Source organism: Taudactylus pleione, unplaced genomic scaffold (assembly GCF_031769625.1).
Source record: "Taudactylus pleione unplaced genomic scaffold, aTauple2 ptg001724l, whole genome shotgun sequence".
Lineage (NCBI taxonomy): Eukaryota > Metazoa > Chordata > Amphibia > Anura > Myobatrachidae > Taudactylus > Taudactylus pleione.
In genome coordinates this window covers 854,737-875,755 of record NW_028286121.1, presented here as the reverse complement: position 1 = coordinate 875,755, position 21,019 = coordinate 854,737, and the positions used below count along the sequence as shown (strand labels likewise).

At 45.5% G+C, this 21,019-nt stretch overlaps 1 protein-coding gene across 2 annotated transcripts in view; it reads left to right on the top strand.

Moving 5' to 3' along the window:
- Positions 1 to 5,276: 5,276 nt before the first annotated feature.
- Positions 5,277 to 21,019, top strand: part of TNFSF12 (TNF superfamily member 12) — a 90,341-nt gene continuing 74,598 nt past the window's right edge. For both annotated transcript variants that reach the window (XM_088464621.1, XM_088464620.1), the window contains exons 1-3: positions 5,277 to 6,190; positions 11,344 to 11,379; positions 14,265 to 14,346. In XM_088464621.1, coding sequence (XP_088320747.1) covers positions 6,023 to 6,190; positions 11,344 to 11,379; positions 14,265 to 14,346 — 286 coding nt within the window. In that variant the 5' untranslated portion in view covers positions 5,277 to 6,022. The remainder of the gene's footprint in view (positions 6,191 to 11,343; positions 11,380 to 14,264; positions 14,347 to 21,019) is intronic.

Sequence of the window (21,019 nt, the reverse complement as noted above, 5' to 3'; positions counted from 1 at the left end):
CAGCACAGTACCACTTCCCTTGTTCTGTATGTGGGATGGAATTCTCAGTATCTGCCATCAGTCTGTATGTATGGATAACAGCACAGTACCACTTCACTTGTCCTGTATGTGGGATGGAATTCTCAGTATCTGCCATCAGTCTGTATGTATGGATAACAGCACAGTACCACTTCCCTTTTTCTGCATGTGGGATGGAATTCTCAGTATCTGCTGTCAGTCTGTATGTATGGATAACAGCACAGTACCACTTCCCTTGTTCTATATGTGAGATGGAATTCTCAGTATCTGTCATTATTCTGTATGTATGGATAACAGCACAGTACCACTTCCCTTTTTCTGCATGTGGGATGGAATTCTCAGTATCTGCTGTCAGTCTGTATGTATGGGTAAAAGCACAGTACCACTTCCCTTTTTCTGTATGTAGGATGGGATTCTCAGTATCTGTCATTATTCTGTATGTATGGATAACAGCACAGTACCACTTCCCTTTTTCTGTATGTGGGATGGAATTCTCAGTATCTGTCATTATTCTGTATGTATGGATAACAGCACAGTACCACTTCCCCGTATCTATATGTGGGATGGAATTCTCAGTATCTGTCATTATTATGTATGTATGTATGGGTAACAGCACAGTACCACTTCCCTTTTTCTGTATGTGGGATGGAATTCTCAGTATCTGCTGTCAGTCTGTATGTATGGGTAACAGCACAGTACCACTTCCCTTTTTCTGTATGTGGGATGGAGTTCTCAGTATCTGCCATTATTCTGTATGTATGGATAACAGCACAGTACCACTTCCCTTTTTCTGTATGTGGGATGGAATTTTCAGTATCTGTCATTATTCTGTATGTATGTATGGGTAACAGCACAGTACCATTTCCCTTTTTCTGTATGTGGGATGGAATTCTCAGTATCTGTCATTATTATGTATGTATGTATGGATGGGTAACAGCACAGTACCACTTCCCTTTTTCTGTATGTGGGATGGAATTCTCAGTATCTGTCATTATTCTGTATGTATGGGTAACAGCACAGTACCACTTCCCTTGTTCTGTATGTGAGATGGAATTCTCAGTATCTGTCATTATTCTGTATGTATGGATAACAGCACAGTACCACTTCCCTTGTTCTGTATATGGGATGGAATTCTCAGTATCTGCCATTATTCTGTATGTATGGATAACAGCACAGTACCACTTCCCTTGTTCTGTATGTGGGATGGAATTCTCAGTATCTGCCATCAGTCTGTATGTATGGATAACAGCACAGTACCACTTCACTTGTCCTGTATGTGGGATGGAATTCTCAGTATCTGCCATCAGTCTGTATGTATGGATAACAGCACAGTACCACTTCCCTTTTTCTGCATGTGGGATGGAATTCTCAGTATCTGCTGTCAGTCTGTATGTATGGATAACAGCACAGTACCACTTCCCTTGTTCTGTATGTGAGATGGAATTCTCAGTATCTGTCATTATTCTGTATGTATGGATAACAGCACAGTACCACTTCCCTTTTTCTGCATGTGGGATGGAATTCTCAGTATCTGCTGTCAGTCTGTATGTATGGGTAAAAGCACAGTACCACTTCCCTTTTTCTGTATGTAGGATGGGATTCTCAGTATCTGTCATTATTCTGTATGTATGGATAACAGCACAGTACCACTTCCCTTTTTCTGTATGTGGGATGGAATTCTCAGTATCTGTCATTATTCTGTATGTATGGATAACAGCACAGTACCACTTCCCCGTATCTATATGTGGGATGGAATTCTCAGTATCTGTCATTATTATGTATGTATGTATGTATGGGTAACAGCACAGTACCACTTCCCTTTTTCTGTATGTGGGATGGAATTCTCAGTATCTGCTGTCAGTCTGTATGTATGGGTAACAGCACAGTACCACTTCCCTTTTTCTGTATGTGGGATGGAATTCTCAGTATCTGCCATTATTCTGTATGTATGGATAACAGCACAGTACCACTTCCCTTTTTCTGTATGTGGGATGGAATTTTCAGTATCTGTCATTATTCTGTATGTATGTATGGGTAACAGCACAGTACCATTTCCCTTTTTCTGTATGTGGGATGGAATTCTCAGTATCTGTCATTATTATGTATGTATGTATGTATGTATGTATGGGTAACAGCACAGTACCACTTCCCTTTTTCTGTATGTGGGATGGAATTCTCAGTATCTGCCATTATTCTGTATGTATGGGTAACAGCACAGTACCACTTCCCTTTTTCTGTATGTGGGATGGAATTCTCAGTATCTGTCATTATTATGTATGTATGGGTAACAGCACAGTACCACTTCCCTTTTTCTGTATGTGGGATGGAATTCTCAGTATCTGCCATTATTCTGTATGTATGGATAACAGCACAGTACCACTTCCCTTTTTCTGTATGTGGGATGGAATTTTCAGTATCTGTCATTATTCTGTATGTATGTATGGGTAACAGCACAGTACCATTTCCCTTTTTCTGTATGTGGGATGGAATTCTCAGTATCTGTCATTATTCTGTATGTATGGATAACAGCACAGTACCACTTCCCTTTTTCTGTATGTGAGATGGAATTTTCAGTATCTGCCATCAGTCTGTATGTATGGATAACAGCACAGTACCACTTCCCTTTTTCTGCATGTGGGATGGAATTCTCAGTATCTGCTGTCAGTCTGTATGTATGGGTAAAAGCACAGTACCACTTCCCTTTTTCTGTATGTAGGATGGGATTCTCAGTATCTGTCATTATTCTGTATGTATGGATAACAGCACAGTACCACTTCCCTTTTTCTGTATGTGGGATGGAATTCTCAGTATCTGTCATTATTCTGTATGTATGGATAACAGCACAGTACCACTTCCCCGTATCTATATGTGGGATGGAATTCTCAGTATCTGTCATTATTATGTATGTATGTATGTATGGGTAACAGCACAGTACCACTTCCCTTTTTCTGTATGTGGGATGGAATTCTCAGTATCTGCTGTCAGTCTGTATGTATGGGTAACAGCACAGTACCACTTCCCTTTTTCTGTATGTGGGATGGAATTCTCAGTATCTGCCATTATTCTGTATGTATGGATAACAGCACAGTACCACTTCCCTTTTTCTGTATGTGGGATGGAATTTTCAGTATCTGTCATTATTCTGTATGTATGTATGGGTAACAGCACAGTACCATTTCCCTTTTTCTGTATGTGGGATGGAATTCTCAGTATCTGTCATTATTATGTATGTATGTATGTATGTATGGGTAACAGCACAGTACCACTTCCCTTTTTCTGTATGTGGGATGGAATTCTCAGTATCTGCCATTATTCTGTATGTATGGGTAACAGCACAGTACCACTTCCCTTTTTCTGTATGTGGGATGGAATTCTCAGTATCTGTCATTATTATGTATGTATGTATGTATGGGTAACAGCACAGTACCACTTCCCTTTTTCTGTATGTGGGATGGAATTCTCAGTATCTGCCATTATTCTGTATGTATGGATAACAGCACAGTACCACTTCCCTTTTTCTGTATGTGGGATGGAATTTTCAGTATCTGTCATTATTCTGTATGTATGTATGGGTAACAGCACAGTACCATTTCCCTTTTTCTGTATGTGGGATGGAATTCTCAGTATCTGTCATTATTCTGTATGTATGGATAACAGCACAGTACCACTTCCCTTTTTCTGTATGTGGGATGGAATTCTCAGTATCTGTCATTATTCTGTATGTATGGATAACAGCACAGTACCACTTCCCCGTATCTATATGTGGGATGGAATTCTCAGTATCTGTCATTATTATGTATGTATGTATGTATGGGTAACAGCACAGTACCACTTCCCTTTTTCTGTATGTGGGATGGAATTCTCAGTATCTGCTGTCAGTCTGTATGTATGGGTAACAGCACAGTACCACTTCCCTTTTTCTGTATGTGGGATGGAATTCTCAGTATCTGCCATTATTCTGTATGTATGGATAACAGCACAGTACCACTTCCCTTTTTCTGTATGTGGGATGGAATTTTCAGTATCTGTCATTATTCTGTATGTATGTATGGGTAACAGCACAGTACCATTTCCCTTTTTCTGTATGTGGGATGGAATTCTCAGTATCTGTCATTATTATGTATGTATGTATGTATGTATGGGTAACAGCACAGTACCACTTCCCTTTTTCTGTATGTGGGATGGAATTCTCAGTATCTGCCATTATTCTGTATGTATGGGTAACAGCACAGTACCACTTCCCTTTTTCTGTATGTGGGATGGAATTCTCAGTATCTGTCATTATTATGTATGTATGTATGTATGGGTAACAGCACAGTACCACTTCCCTTTTTCTGTATGTGGGATGGAATTCTCAGTATCTGCCATTATTCTGTATGTATGGATAACAGCACAGTACCACTTCCCTTTTTCTGTATGTGGGATGGAATTTTCAGTATCTGTCATTATTCTGTATGTATGTATGGGTAACAGCACAGTACCATTTCCCTTTTTCTGTATGTGGGATGGAATTCTCAGTATCTGTCATTATTCTGTATGTATGGATAACAGCACAGTACCACTTCCCTTTTTCTGTATGTGAGATGGAATTTTCAGTATCTGCCATCAGTCAGTCTGTATGATGTTTGCAAGCAGGGTAATTACTGGCGGCTCTGGCATATACTGCAGCCCCCAAGTGCTGCCCACAGCTTTATCCTTACATTGCCGCTTAGGCATCAGTTTGGACGCACCCCTCCCAAATCTATGTCTCTCTGCTGCACATGTTACATCTGCCCCACCTGCAGGGCAGCATGGCTTCTCCAGGTGCACAGTTACTGGAATCAGACCCTCTCTCTTCCCCAATTTACTGATGCCTCCAGGATTTACTGACCACATACTCCACCCAGGTCAGTTTTGTGACCCCCCCTCTGTAACTTTATAAATGGGCCCCCTTAGGTCTGGCTCATTTCCCTATTGCTCCTGACCGGAGCATACAGGGAGGGTAACAGGGCAACAGCCAAGTGTGACGCAGCATCTGAGCCCATACACACTACACACACGCGTGTGCAGGTATTATATAAGCTGTGCTATTACTATTGCCCCCCCCCCCCCTCTATGGAATCGCACCTGCATATTATCTCCCCACAGCCCCAGTGCTCTGTGAGTGCTCAGCAATCAGTCAGGCAGTCTCCCCCCTTATCGCTCCTCCTCTATCCATATCCACTATCTCCCTCCCTCCCTCATCTTCTGTTGTCCTCCCCCTCCCTTCTCTCTCTCTCTCTGTTTCCTGTCATTCTCTCTCTCTCTCTCCCTGGAGCAGGTCCAGAGAGAAGAAAAACACACAGAGGTTCCCGACCAGCTGAACAGGGACAGGGCTCCTTCGCCAGCTCCCTCTCCCAAACCCTGGGCTCTGACCTCTTAGGCGCTCTCCCTGATGTTACCCCATAGCATGTCACTCTCTTGCAATTAGCGTTTCCTCCCCAGCAGAGGCCTCAGGGCTCCGTGTCCGTGTGAGACTTTCGCTGGACTTACGCAAAGGTCCCCTGAAGGGGGTGGCACAACATGGCTGCCCTCTGGTCAACGCCGACTCGACATATCGCGACTTCGCACGCCGAGGTTATGTTGCAACAGGAACGAATGTCTGATACGTTACTCTCCCTGTGGCTTTTTGCGCATGGATTTTAAAACTCGGACACCCGTCTGTCACCTGGGAGTTAAAGGGCTCGTCGGCGGAAAGTTTCATTCATTCTGTGGGAAGCTGCGGAGAGACTGCTCCCCAGGAACGCTATCAACAGCTCCCCTTATACTCGGGTCTTTCTGGGCCACTTTAAGTGAACTTTTCCCATTGCAGGAGCGAATCTCTAACAGGATGTTGACAATACTGATAGTTTTCTAGGCTGGGATTCCATGCAAGTGCCACCAATTAGAACAGTCTGCAAGCGTTACCGGATTGCCATGCACGTCAGCCCCAGCGATGAAGGATCGTAGTGCCAGCTGCTAGGATAGAGGGACGGACCTGGGATCAATGTCTCGCTGGAGCAGGAAGGGTACAGGCAGAGGTGCTCTGCTCCCACTGCTTCTCTTAGCTCTGGCACTAGGGGGCACTGCCCTGTACCTGGCGTCCCTGAATCTGCTTCTGACAACCACAGCCTGGGGCCAGAGCCTGTGCCAGGGATGGGCACAGCAACAGCAGGTAAGGGTAATTATGACTGCGGGGCTGATTCTGCGCTGGGCGAAAAGCAAAAAAATAGCGAGTAACAAACCACGTTGCAGTAAATACAAGGGGGGCATATACTTTTATTATTTTTGCATGCAGGGTAAATACTGGCTGCTTTTGCATGTAAGTCGGGGTGGGACTGGCCCACAGGTGTACTGGGGAAATCCCTGGGGGGCCTCGCCTCCTCCTCTAGGGGTCAGTATGACAGCGCAACCTGTCCCCCTTACACCCTCATCTCACCCTGGACTTGTGGATTTCTATCGGCCGCCCTATGAGGCTGCAAAAAAAAAAATGCCCAAGTCTGGGGGCACTATAAATGCGGCCTAGGGCCATACTGACTGCGGCTAATTGAATTGACCCCTTAGTGTCCAAATCCCATAAGCAAGTCAGCGCACCATCATTTTTACTGTATTATTCTCCTTTATGTATAAAGCACTGACCTGTTACATTGCGGGGAGACCGTGACACAAATAAATGACATATAATGATGTGAAAAAGAAGGTAACTATAACCCTGGCCCAGTGAGCTGACGATCTATGAATGACATTACATGATGACTGAGACGGTACTAAGCATTGGCAATGGCACAGTAGGCAGAGCACTTATGTAACAATACACCACAAAGGGATTATGTAATATTACAGAACAAAGACGCATTATACAGAATAGTACAGGGGTTCTCAAACTCGGTCCTCAGGACCCCACACAGGTCACGTTTTCCAGGTCACCCAGCAGGAGCACAGGTGTACTCATTACTCACCGACACATTTTAAAAGAGCTAACTATTTCACTTGTGATTCTGTGAGGAGACCTGGAAAACATGCACTGTTTGAAGACCTGAGGACCGAGTTTGAGAACCTGTGGAATAGAGAGTTAGAGGCGCTATGGACCATGTTTTCCCTACCTGTGGTTCTGCAGATTTGGGGAACTACAAGTCCCTTTAGGCTGGAGGGATTCTTGATACCTGTCGTTCTCCAAAAGCTGTACAATGGATACACTACAGAGTGATAGAGCACATTGCTAGCATTACCATAGGGACTACTGATCCCATGCTATGGGGACCAGATCCTGTGCTATATGGCTCCATGTCTGTGGCCTAGCTGCTGTTCTTAATTGCTGTATTATTGCGCAGGTTGTGTTCATACAATAGTCACTAGGATACATATATGATAGTGCACATCTAACCGGAACCAAACACCTGTCTAATGGCATAATAGCAGCCAAACACTGACCTGGGGACCAGCTGTCAGACATGTCTAATGGCGTCATAGTAACCAAACACATGTGCACCAGCTGTCAGACATGTCTAATGGCGTCATAGCAGCCAAACACTGACCTGTGCCCTGGCTGTTAGACATGTCTAAGAGTGTTATAGCAGCCAAACACTGACCTGTGCACCAGCTGTCAGACATGTCTAATGGCGTCATAGTAACCAAACACATGTGCACCGGCTGTCAGACATCTCTAGTGGTGTCATAGCAACCAAACACATGTACAACAGCTGTCAGACATGTCTAATGGCGTCATAGCAGCCAAACACTAACCTGTGCCTTGGCTGTTAGACATGTCTAATGGTGTTATAGCAGCCAAACACTGACCTGTGCACTGGCTGTCAGACATGTCTAATGGCGTCATAGCAGCTAAACACTGACCTGTGCACCAGCTGTCAGACATGTCTAATGGCGTCATAGCAGCTAAACACTGACTTGTGCACCAGCTGTCAGACATGTCTAATGGCGTCATAGCAACTAAACACTGACCTGTGCATCAGCTGTCAGACATGTCTAATGGTGTTATAGCAACTAAACACTGACCGGTGCAGCAGTTGTCAGACGTCTAATGGCATCATAGCAGCCAATTACCCCTACACCAGCTGTCAGACATGTCTAATGGCGACATAGCAGCTAAACACTGACCTGTGCATCGGCTGTCAGACATGTCTAATTGTGTCATATCAGCTAAACACTGACCTCTGAACCGGCTGTCAGACATGTCTAATGGCGTCATAGCAGCTAAATACTGACCTGTGCACCGGCTGTCAGACATGTCTAATGGCGTCATAGCAGCTAAATACTGACCTGTGCACCGTCTGTGAGACATGTCTAATACTGTCATAGCAGCTAAACACTGACCTGTGCACCGTCTGTGAGACATGTCTAATAGCGTTATAGCAGCCAAACACTGACCTGTGCACCATCTGTGAGACATGTCTAATAGTGTTATAGCAGCCAAACACTGACCTGTGCACCGTCTGTGAGACATGTCTAATAGTGTTATAGCAGCCAAACACTGACCTGTGCACCGTCTGTCAGACATGTCTAATACTGTCATAGAAGCTAAACACTGACCTGTGCACTGTCTGTGAGACATGTCTAATAGTGTTATAGCAGCCAAACACTGACCTGTGCACCGTCTGTGAGACATGTCTAATAGTGTTATAGCAGCCAAACACTGACCTGTGCACCGTCTGTGAGACATGTCTAATGGCGTCATAGCAGCTAAACACTGACTTGTGCACCAGCTGTCAGACATGTCTAATGGCGTCATAGCAGCTAAATACTGACATGTGCACCGTCTGTGAGACATGTCTAATACTGTCATAGCAGCTAAACACTGACCTGTGCACCGTCTGTGAGACATGTCTAATAGCGTTATAGCAGCCAAACACTGACCTGTGCACCGTCTGTGAGACATGTCTAATAGTGTTATAGCAGCCAAACACTGACCTGTGCACCGTCTGTCAGACATGTCTAATACTGTCATAGCAGCTAAACACTGACCTGTGCACTGTCTGTGAGACATGTCTAATAGTGTTATAGCAGCCAAACACTGACCTGTGCACCGTCTGTCAGACATGTCTAATACTGTCATAGCAGCTAAACACTGATCTGTGCACCGTCTGTGAGACATGTCTAATAGTGTTATAGCAGCCAAACACTGACCTGTGCGCCGTCTGTGAGACATGTCTAATGGTGTCATAGCAGCTAACCACTGACTTGTGCACCAGCTGTCAGACATGTCTAATGGCATCATAGCAGCTAAATACTGACCTGTGCACCGGCTGTCAGACATGTCTAATGGTGTCATATCAGCTAAACACTGACCTGTGCACCGTCTGTGAGACTACTGACCTGTGCACCATCTGTGAGACATGTCTAATAGTGTTATAGCAGCCAAACACTGACCTGTGCACCGTCTGTGAGACATGTCTAATAGCGTTATAGCAGCTAAACACTGACCTGTGCACCATCTGTGAGACATGTCTAATGGTGTCATATCAGCTAAACACTGACCTGTGCACCGTCTGTGAGACTACTGACCTGTGCACCATCTGTGAGACATGTCTAATAGTGTTATAGCAGCCAAACACTGACCTGTGCACCGGCTGTAAGACATGTCTAATGGCGTCATAGCAGCTAAACACTGACTTGTGCACCAGCTGTCAGACATGTCTAATGGCGTCATAGCAGTTAAATACTGACCTGTGCACCGGCTGTCAGACATGTCTAATGGTGTCATAGCAGCTAAACACTGACCTGTGCACCGTCTGTGAGACTACTGACCTGTGCACCATCTGTGAGACATGTCTAATAGTGTTATAGCAGCCAAACACTGACCTGTGCACCGTCTGTGAGACATGTCTAATAGCGTAATAGCAGCCAAACACTGACCCGTGCACCGGCTGTAAGACATGTCTAATGGCGTCATAGCAGCTAAACACTGACCTGTGCACCGTCTGTGAGACTACTGACCTGTGCACCGTCTGTCAGACATGTCTAATACTGTCATAGCAGCTAAACACTGATCTGTGCACTGTCTGTGAGACATGTCTAATAGTGTTATAGCAGCCAAACACTGACCTGTGCACCGTCTGTGAGACATGTCTAATAGTGTTATAGTAGCCAAACACTGACCTGTGCACCGTCTGTGAGACATGTCTAATAGTGTTATAGCAGCCAAACACTGACCTGTGCACCGTCTGTGAGACATGTCTAATGGCGTCATAGCAGCTAAACACTGACTTGTGCACCAGCTGTCAGACATGTCTAATGGCGTCATAGCAGCTAAATACTGACCTGTGCACCGGCTGTCAGACATGTCTAATGGTGTCATATCAGCTAAACACTGACCTGTGCACCGTCTGTGAGACTACTGACCTGTGCACCATCTGTGAGACATGTCTAATAGTGTTATAGCAGCCAAACACTGACCTGTGCACCATCTGTGAGACATGTCTAATAGTGTTATAGCAGCCAAACACTGACCTGTGCACCGGCTGTAAGACATGTCTAATGGCGTCATAGCAGCTAAACACTGACTTGTGCACCGGCTGTCAGACATGTCTAATGGCGTCATAGCAGTTAAATACTGACCTGTGCACCGGCTGTCAGACATGTCTAATGGCGTCATATCAGCTAAACACTGACCTGTGCACCGTCTGTGAGACTACTGACCTGTGCACCATCTGTGAGACATGTCTAATAGTGTTATAGCAGCCAACACTGACCTGTGCACCGTCTGTGAGACATGTCTAATAGCGTTATAGCAGCCAAACACTGACCTGTGCACCGGCTGTAAGACATGTCTAATGGCGTCATAGCAGCTAAACACTGACCTGTGCACCGTCTGTGAGACATGTCTAATAGCGTTATAGCAGCCAAACACTGACCTCTGCACCGGCTGTCAGACATGTCTAAGTGTTATAGCAGCCAAACACTGACCTGTGCACCGTCTGTGAGACTACTGACCTGTGCACCATCTGTGAGACATGTCTAATAGTGTTATAGCAGCCAAACACTGACCTGTGCACCGGCTGTGAGACATGTCTAATGGCGTCATAGCAGCTAAATACTGACCTGTGCACCGGCTGTCAGACATGTCTAATGGCGTCATAGCAGCTAAACACTGACCTCTGCACCGGCTGTCAGACATGTCTAATAGTGTTATAGCAGCCAAACACTGACCTGTGCACCGGCTGTAAGACATGTCTAATGGCGTCATAGCAGCTAAATACTGACCTGTGAACCGGCTGTCAGACATGTCTAATGGTGTAATAGCAGCCAAATATGTACCTGTGCACATGTCCGGTCATCTTGCCAGTACAATAATTTTATTTGTCTACCTTTCAGGTGCATCCACTACAAGATCCCAGCTCTGATGCTCAGGTAAGATACCATCCACATCTTTTCTATGGCCTAATAATCCCAGTCAGCAGGAAATGTCACATGGTACTGCCCACCCCCCGCTCACCATTACTGGTCCAGTTACACCCTCAATCACCCTGACACACAGAGATATACAGTGCCTCTCACACTACTGGTCCAGTTACACCATCACTCACCCTGACACACAGAGATATACAGTGCCTCTCACACTACTGGTCCAGTTACACCATCACTCACCCTGACACACAGAGATATACAGTGCCTCTCACACTACTGGTCCAGTTACACCATCACTCACCCTGACACACAGATATATACAGTGCCGCTCACACTACTGGTCTGGATACGCCCTCGCTCACCATGACACTATTATACACAACCTCTCACAAGACTGGTCTGGATACGCCCTCGCTCACCATGACACAGATATACAGAGCCTCTCACAAGACTGGTCTGGATACGCCCTCGCTCACAATGACACTATTATACACAACCTCTCACAAGACTGGTCTGGATACGCCCTCGCTCACCATGACACAGATATACAGAGCCTGTCACAAGACTGGTCTGGATACGCCCTTGCTCACCATGACACTATTATACACAACCTCTCACTAGTGTTCTTTTTTTTGCTAAACTGTTTTAAGGATTGTTAGTTGACTTTTGGATTTCACAGTTAATCTATATAATCTATGGTCCTTTTGTCACTGTGTTGTCTTTTTACGCACTCCTATTTCTCCCACTACTAAAGATCACAATAGATAATACCATACAGCCATAATAATATATGTGCGTCTGTCCATGATGTAATATGAGGTCAAATTCATATGACTTTTTAGTGTCTTTGTACAACCTGGCGCTGAAGCATACAATTTTCATAGTCAACTTTTCTTCCGCTATGTGTTTACGCTAAACCTTTGTATAATAGCCTAATTCAGAGAGCTGGAAGCAAAGAGAAATTAGCAAATTTGCACCTTGGTAAATTCATGTAGCACCTCAGGTGGGGCAGATGTAAAATGTGCGGAGAGACTTAGATTTGGGAGGGGCGTGTCCTAGCTGAACGCTAAATTGCACTGCAGTGTAATAATAAAGCTGTCCAGCATGTGTGTGGGCTACATGCAAGAGCAGCCAGTATTTGCCCCGCATGCACACATAATAAATGTGCACCCACTGCATTGCAGCATGGTTTGTGCAGGCGCAAAGTTACTTATACCTGTGCTCACAACTTTAGAAGTGCCTGTAATTGAGTATTTATAATGCAATCACTTACGTTATAATAAGGTCCAGGGAGGATGACTTCACATGGTGTTCAGGTGCTCCGGGTCCACCCCCATGCTGGGCTAACAGGCCCATTCCTTGCAGTCCCTGGGTGTTTTTGGTTTTTTTTGCCATCCGTGTGGCCCCTATGTGGACTGGTGGTGTCGCTGCAACAGAAGTGGTTTGGGGTCCATTTTGTTGAAAGCTCCTCCTTCTCTCCCCTTTTTCTGCCCCCCCCCCTCCATGGATGTACCCTATTGTCTGCTGTTCACACCACTCCATCATCTCTGCCCCTCCTCCATGGATGTACCCTATTGTCTGCTCTTCACACCACTCCATCATCTCTGCCCCGCCATGACTGTATCCTGTTATCTGTTCCTCACACCTCTCCATCTTCTCTGCCTCCCCCATGGGTGTACCCTATTGTCTGCTCCTCACACCTCTCCATCTTCTCTGCCCCCCCATGGGTGTACCCTATTGTCTGCTCCTCACACCTCTCCATCTTCTCTGCCCCCCCCATGGGTGTACCCTATTATCTGCTCCTCACACCTCTCCATCTTCTCTGCCCCCCCATGGGTGTACCCTATTGTCTGCTCCTCACACCTCTCCATCTTCTCTGCCCCCGATGTGTGTACCTTATTATCTGCTCCTCACACCTCTCCATCTTCTGTGGCCCCCCATGGGTGTACCCTATTGTCTGCTCCTCACACCTCTCCATCATCTCTGCCCCCCCATGGGTGCTCCCTGTTAACTGCTCCTCACATCTCTCCATCTTCTCTGCCCCCGATGGCTGTACCCTGTTATCTGATCCTCACACCTCTCCATCTTCTCTGCCCACCCATGGGTGTACCCCTGTTATCTGCTCCTCACACCTATCCACCTTCTCTGGCCCCCCATGGCTGTACCCTGTTATCTGCTCCTCACACCTCTCCATCTTCTCTGCCCCCCCCCTCATGGGTGTACCCTATTGTCTGGTCCTAACACCTCTCCATCATCTCTGCCTCCCTCATGGGTGTACCCTGTTATCTGCTCCTCACACTACTCCATCTTCTCTGCCCCCCCCCATGGGTGTACCCTATTGTCTGCTCCTCACACCTCTCCACCTTCTCTGCCTCCCCCATGGGTGTACCCTATTGTCTGCTCCTCGCACCTCTCCACCTTCTCTGCCCACTGCTGATGTAAGCACCCTCATTATAAATGTACCCACCTCGCTTCTTGAAGGGGTTGTTTATTTTTGCACAAACCACTCAACATCCATCTGCCTCTAGTGCCCTCTCACATTGCCAGAAGTTCTGCTGGTAACGGTACAGGTGGACTCAATTTGTCCAGTTCTCTTCAAATGTGGACGACTAAAGCCGTGCTTGCTTCATGTGGGAGGAGGTGAGTAAGAAGAGGTTGTGCAAAATTGGACTGGACATACTCAGGCCAAGATGTGGTGCCCTATACAGCTCAGGTAACCGGTGGAGTCCCAACCACTACTTGCTACGTAGACGGGTTTGGTTTTCACAGTCAGAGTAATGTGAAGTCATGTAGATATATTATAGTAAAATAAAAACATGATGGTAATATGTAAACTATATTATCTAAACAATAACACAATAAAATACACTGAATATTCTGCCTTGCAGATCTTTTATCAGAATGTCTGGGAAAAACACCAGTTTCTGTATCGGAAGCTAACGGAGGAGAGGAGACGACACAGACGCTCAGGTAATTGGGAAGGGGGGGGATGTTACAGCAGGAAATACTAACCAGGGGGGGCCTGTGGGCTGCCCTCTCACCATTCATGTTACACCCGGAATTTGGTCGTTGTTTTTGGTCCATTCAAAGCTTTTCATAAATGCTCCTAAAATGATCTTAAATCACTTAAAAAAAAATATATATAAACAGTATATATAATTTTTTTTCAAAAAGCAGCGTTAGGGCCTGATTTAAAGGTGGACAAAGTGACAGTCACAACATCATCTATTTACGCAGCAGCGACTGCATCCTTATTGAAAAGCTGCGGCCGATGGGCTTCCTATTGAGATGTCCACCGGCTGCCGCGCTAATCTACCACTGTGCGCACTAAGACGCACCATCGGATATTGATATGCGGCTTAGAGCGGTAACCATCGGGATGCAAGCGCAGACTGAAAACATCGGCTGCCTGCGTGTGGCATCGACATCGCGTGTACCTCCTGGATCGCGCCCTTAATGTTCTTATGATGGGCTTCCTATCATAGTATGAATACTAGCGGGATTTCCTAATGTATCCAGAAACAGATGTATTTCCCTTATTATCAGTATACGTGTTGTTTCATAATTTTGTTGCCCCGCTTTCTGCTGATTACTGTTTTATTACATTACATCACGGCAGCGGATCTGACTGAGTGCCGACACTTATTCTGCTGCATTTCCGCCATAGGATGAGGCGCATCAGAAAGTGTCTGAGCCTTTTAGACTTTTCACAATGTAAGGGGTCAAACCAATTAGGTGCGAATTGCGAGGTGCGAGTTGTTGTTTTCTGTACGAATTCGCACAGCTAATTCATTATGCAATCCAATTAGTAACTTGCACTGACCCAGTCAGAATAAACTCACATTTTTCTATTCGCACCTCCCAGAGGGAATGGAAGTGAAACATTTTATTCTAAGATTAAAACGTCAGAACACCGCACTGAACCCCTTGGACCACTCCCCCTAATGACCAAGTAGGCAATTGGAAGTTTCCAATTAGCTTAATTAGACCAATAATTACATGTAATTTTTGGGGGGGTTCAAATTTTCCCAACATCAACTTTTTCATTAATTTAGGTACCCCAAATTTAATTGCAGTATTTTTTTTTTTAATTGAAAGAGATATATATATAATTTTTTTTAATAATTTTTTTTACAAATTTTTTCAAAGTGCCCTCGGAGTACTCAAAAAAAATAAAAAATAAATAAATAATAATCACATTATTTTTTCCTACTTTTTTTTTTATTATTATTTAATTTAATTGAGATTAAACAAAAAAAAAATTTCTATTTTTTTTGCATTTAAAAAAAACAAAAACACAAATCAGCCATTTGACACCATTTAAAAACCTTCAGTACATTCCTTATGCCCACAAACAACCTTCTATACAGTCCTGCTAACAAAATTATAAATTTTGGGGGGGGCCAGGATGGTCTCCCCACATTTTCATGCCCTTCTCTTACATCGCATTTGGCAGTTAATTCGCAAACCTCCGCTGCTAGTACCACGAATACGCATTTTTAATTGGATTGGAGAATTCTCGGGTGCTCGCATTCGCTGCGAAGTCTGCGAGTTTCATGAAACAAAGTCGCTACTCGCAATTTGCACCTAATTGGAATGACCCCTAAATGTGTTTATATCATCTGTTCCAGATGTGTCCTCATACATCGAGCCTCAATATTATTATTATTATTACCAGTTATTTATATAGCACACACATATTCCGCAGCGCTTTATAGAAAATATTTGGCCATTCACATAAGTCCCTTCCCCAGTGGAGCTAACAAATCTATGGGCCTGATTCAGCTTGGATCGCAGTTGCTAATACGCACGCAATCGGCCAATTGTTGCATTCTGCGTACGCATCGCAGTGCGTGTGCACGAACCAGCCACTGCGATCGGGACTGCGATCGCAGTGACTACGCAGACCCATCGCAGAGTGATTGGCAGGAAGTGCCGTTTGTGGGTGGTGACGGGGGAAGGGATGGGGTGGCCTGCAAAATGCAGGCGTGCCAGGGCGTTTGAACGCCGTTACAGGGGCGTGCATAAATTAGACACTGCGCTGCAGTATGCAGCCTGAGGCCTGATAGCGTGCCCTGAAGTTAGCAATTTCCAAGTAAGGTCAGGTGCCAGTGTGCGTGAGGGTCTGATGGTACTCGATTGTTCCGATGGTTTCGCTATTCTGCTAAGTATTACGGATGTGTGTATGGTAAAGTGGGCATCCTTAGGTCATGCTGCGAGGGCCTAGCGATCGCAATGGATTAGCATATTTTCACAGTGGAACTGCGTGCGTATTAGCAATTTCACCAACAGCTGCGTTCCTTGGGGGCCAATTAACCTACCAGCGGCCTCATGCAACTCTTTTAGCTCCAAGCGTATTTTTTTTTTTACCAAAAATGACGCCTTATGTCGCAATGCAACTAAGATGCACCAGCAGACTGTGCGGATTAATCTGACATACGGCACTTGTATATCTGTGTGTGACTGAGGGCTTATTTCAGAGATGGACAGAATCGCAGAGAGGAGCTGTTAGGTGCGACTGCAGCAATAGTGTTCGAGGACTTATCGGGATAGAAATATAACAGATGGCTTCAATAAATCATATAACACACAACAGGTTCTACTTTTTCATTCGTTTTTGGATTATTTTTTAACAAGCAATGAATTTCTTTGTCGGAAAATGGATTTTGGCCCAGGATTCGGTAACTGGTGTGACCCCATTGAGCAGCAATGACTTCAGCCCCCCCATATGGGTATTGGAGGAACTTTGGCATGTACTGTAGCTCCTTACGGCTTCAACTCATGGATGTTGGTGGCTTTCTTGTATGGACACCCTGCTACAGGTCTTGCCACAACATTTCTATTGGATCGAAGACTGACTCAGCCATTCCAAAACGCTAAATTTATTCTATTATTACAACTATTGTTTTTACAGACTGACTTGTGTGCGTATATTGTTGTCGCCTTGCTGCAAGGCCCAACTTCTGTCCACGGAGGATAGCCTGACATTCTCCTGTAGAACTTAGTGATACAAACCAGAAGTCATAGTCCCATTAATGATCGCACGTTGCCATGGTCCCGTAGCAGCAAAACACATTAACGGGAGATTGGAGAAGGACAAAATATTTAGAAATAATTTTGGAACTTGTTTCGGCGAGATGGGCATCAACAAACCTTTTTCTGAGGTCCTCATAAATCTAACTTTCATCGAGACATGGCACGTGCTCCTAATATATCTCCACTTATCAAGGCATGCTATGCGGTCCGCATAAACCTCCTGTGATTGAGGCATGACCAGTGTGGCCCGGAGGCCGGCTACACGTGGGTAAAATGGCCACCGCGGCACTGAAGGGGTTAACCCCCATGCTGCGGCGACCATATTTGAAATTTATAGGCGCTAGGGGCGCCGGGTGTGTAAAAAAATTAATTATTTTTTTAATGTTTGATGAGCCGCGGCCCGGACCCCTCCGGCGGCCGCGGCAATGGTGTGTTAACCCATTGGTGTGTTAAGGAGCCGCTGAGGGCTCCACGGTGGGGACTGGGAGCCTTGCTCCCGGCGCCCCAGCACTCCGAGGGTTGCAGGACGCCGCTGCAGCCGGTCCCATTGTCCCTGACTGTAGGGCTGAATGGCAACATACTGGGAGATCGGTGAAGCCAGCTCCCAGTGCAGCACGGCAGAATGGACTGTGCACTGACCGCTGGCTCCTTGCGCCCCAGCTTAGCTCCCGGTGCCTCACCATTAAAGTCCAGCCGGACTGAGTGCCGAACACAGGGGGACCGGGCTAGCCGGCTCCCTTTGTGGTGCATGTTAAGCGCATCGGGGGGGTGAGTGGAGATTTATCCCCCGGGGGGAGAGCCCCAGCAGTCCCAGTCTGCAGGGCTAAGGGAGCATTGCCAGGAAAAACAGGTCCTGCTGAGCTGCAGTCTGGGAAAGCCTGATGCTAGGTACCAGCACAGGCTTGGTGTATATATATTTAACCTGAAGTATTTTAATTGTACAAAGGTCTAAATGTATAATTTAACGTAAAATGTACCCACCTTGGTTTCTCTGGACGTCCAGGGGATCCAGAGTCCTCAGTGGGCTGCTGGATCCTCCAGCCCCTTTCCAGAGAAAGACTAAATGCCTTTGCCATGGAGCCTAATGCCTGAAAGTGGTATGAGGAGGTACACGGGGTGCTGGCCAATGCAGCCAGCTAATTGTTTTTTAAGGGAGCTCCAAAGAGCTTCCCCTCCGTGGCCAGGAAACCCTGCCTGGGGGGACCTTGGTTGCCCACCTCTGGAGCTCAGATTCACGCTAGATGTGGCAGGCTTGGTCCCTTAGCAGATTCCTTGAAGTAAATTTTGGAGGGAACATTTTTTCATTCCAGACGTGATGGAGCCTGGGAGTCGCTGAGCCCTGTGGGTGGGCTCAGGCACAGGGGAGTGAAAACTCCCCACTGTCCATAGGGGACAATGTTAAAAGGGATCATGCCTTGGGCATGCAAGGCACATGCACTTAATTTTGGGGGGTAAAATCCATAGGGCGGACTTACCTCCTGTGGTTATGTGTATTGGAGTGACATAAATGAAGGCCTGCGAGCTCGGTTATGTGTATATCTCTTTAAATATCAAGAAGGATTGTACTGCTGTGAAACATTTGTATGCTGACCCCCCTTAAGCTGAGGGGAAGAGTCTTTTTAAGACTATTTGAGCAATAAACATCTTGCCTTTACAACGACTACATCTGAATCCTGCGACAACAGAATTGCACCAAACGCTATTCCGTTCTCCGGCTGTTCTAGATTGAGCCCAGTGTCTCCAAGCTCAAGCCCTCTGCCAGCTACCGTGCAGAGCCTGGTCCATTGCGAGGGATCAGGGGGAATCAGCCGACACCAATCAGGAAGTGTGGCCGCAGCTCATCTACGCATACGCAGAAGCAGTTCCAGGTGGCGGCGTTAGAAGCCTGGGTGTACGTAAGCGGTTCCAAACGCCGATGGTAGAAGTTTGGTAGTGGCAGCAACGTTACACTCCCACTGCGCAGTGGGCGGAGTCAGTAACAGGTGGTTACTAATGGAAAGAGGGAATCCCTGATACCCCAAGATCCAGCAGGAATCAAAACTAATCTTTGATCGGGTGACGAGTGAGGTCATCTTGTCACAATCATAATTCCACAAAAATCTTTGTTGATCGAGGCATGGCATGTAATCATCATAAATATCCTTTCAACAAGGCATGGAATGTATTCCTTGTAAATTTCCTATGATGGAGTAATGGCATGCGTTCCTCAGAAATCTCCTAAGATGGAGGCATGGCATAAGTTTATCATAAATGTCCTTTCCTCGAGGCATGGCATATGTTCATCAGAAATCTCATTTGATTGAGGTGTGGCATGTGTTCCTCGGTATTCTTCTATGATCAAGGCATGACTTCTGTTCCCCAGAGATCTTCTATGATCGAGGCATGACTTCTGTTCCCCAGAAAGCTTCTATGATCAAGGCATGACTTCTTTTCCCTAGAAATCTTCTATGATCGAGGCATGACTTCTGTTCCCCAGAAATCTTCTATGAATGAGAGGCATGACTTCTGTTCCCCAGAAATCTTCTATTATCTAGGCATAACTTCTGTTCCCCAGAAATCTTCTATGATTGAGGCATGACTTCTGTTCCCCAGAAATCTTGTATGATCGAGGCATGACTTCTGTTCCCCAGAAAACTTCTATGATCGAGGCATGACTTCTGTTCCCCAGAAAACTTCTATGATCGAGGCATGACTTCTGTTCCCCAGAAATCTTGTATGATCGAGGCATGACTTCTGTTCACCAGAAATCTTCTATGATCGAGGCATGACTTCTGTTCCCCAGAATCTTCTATGATCGAGGCTTGACTTCTGTTCCCCAGAAATGTTCTATGATAGAGGCATGACTTCTGTTCCCCAGAAATCTTCTATGATCGAGGCATAACTTTTGTTTTCCAGAAATCTTCTATGATTGAGGCATTGCATATGTTCCTTACAAAGTTCCTTTGATCGAGGCATAGCGCATATTCCTCATAAATCTCCTTTCATCGAGGCATGACATGTCTTCCTTGTAAATCTCCTATGATGAAGGAATGGCATGCATTCTTCAAAAATCGCCTATGATTAAGGTCATGGCATGTGTTCCTCAGAAATTTACTATGTTGATGGCATGGTATGCGTGCCTCAAAACTCTCCATAAATCTAGGCATGGCATGCGTTAATAGAAATAAACCTGTATTGAAGACCAGACTCCAGTTTATGTATTTTTAAATAGGGCAGTGCCACTCAAACTCACGGGTGATGGTCATCGCATTGGTTGACACTCCTGGTTCAAATTTATTCCCTTAACTGTACAGGTAATCCTAGAGGTTCACATATCCTTTTCCGACAAAGACATTTAATATAGGATAATTTTGAACCATAAATGAATTACTTTGGCTCTTTGAGAGGTTCAAATAACCGGGCTTCAGCAATTTGACAAATTCTTATAACAGGATCCCGATGTATGAACATCTCACAGGACTAATGCAATGCTGGAACCCTCTTATAACGATATCTCTCAGGACTGATGTGTTTAAAGGGGAGAACCGAAACACAACGAGAAACGTCAAACCTTCGACAAGTCGTGACAGTGTTTCTCTCTCATGATATGAGGTAGCATTTAACCATT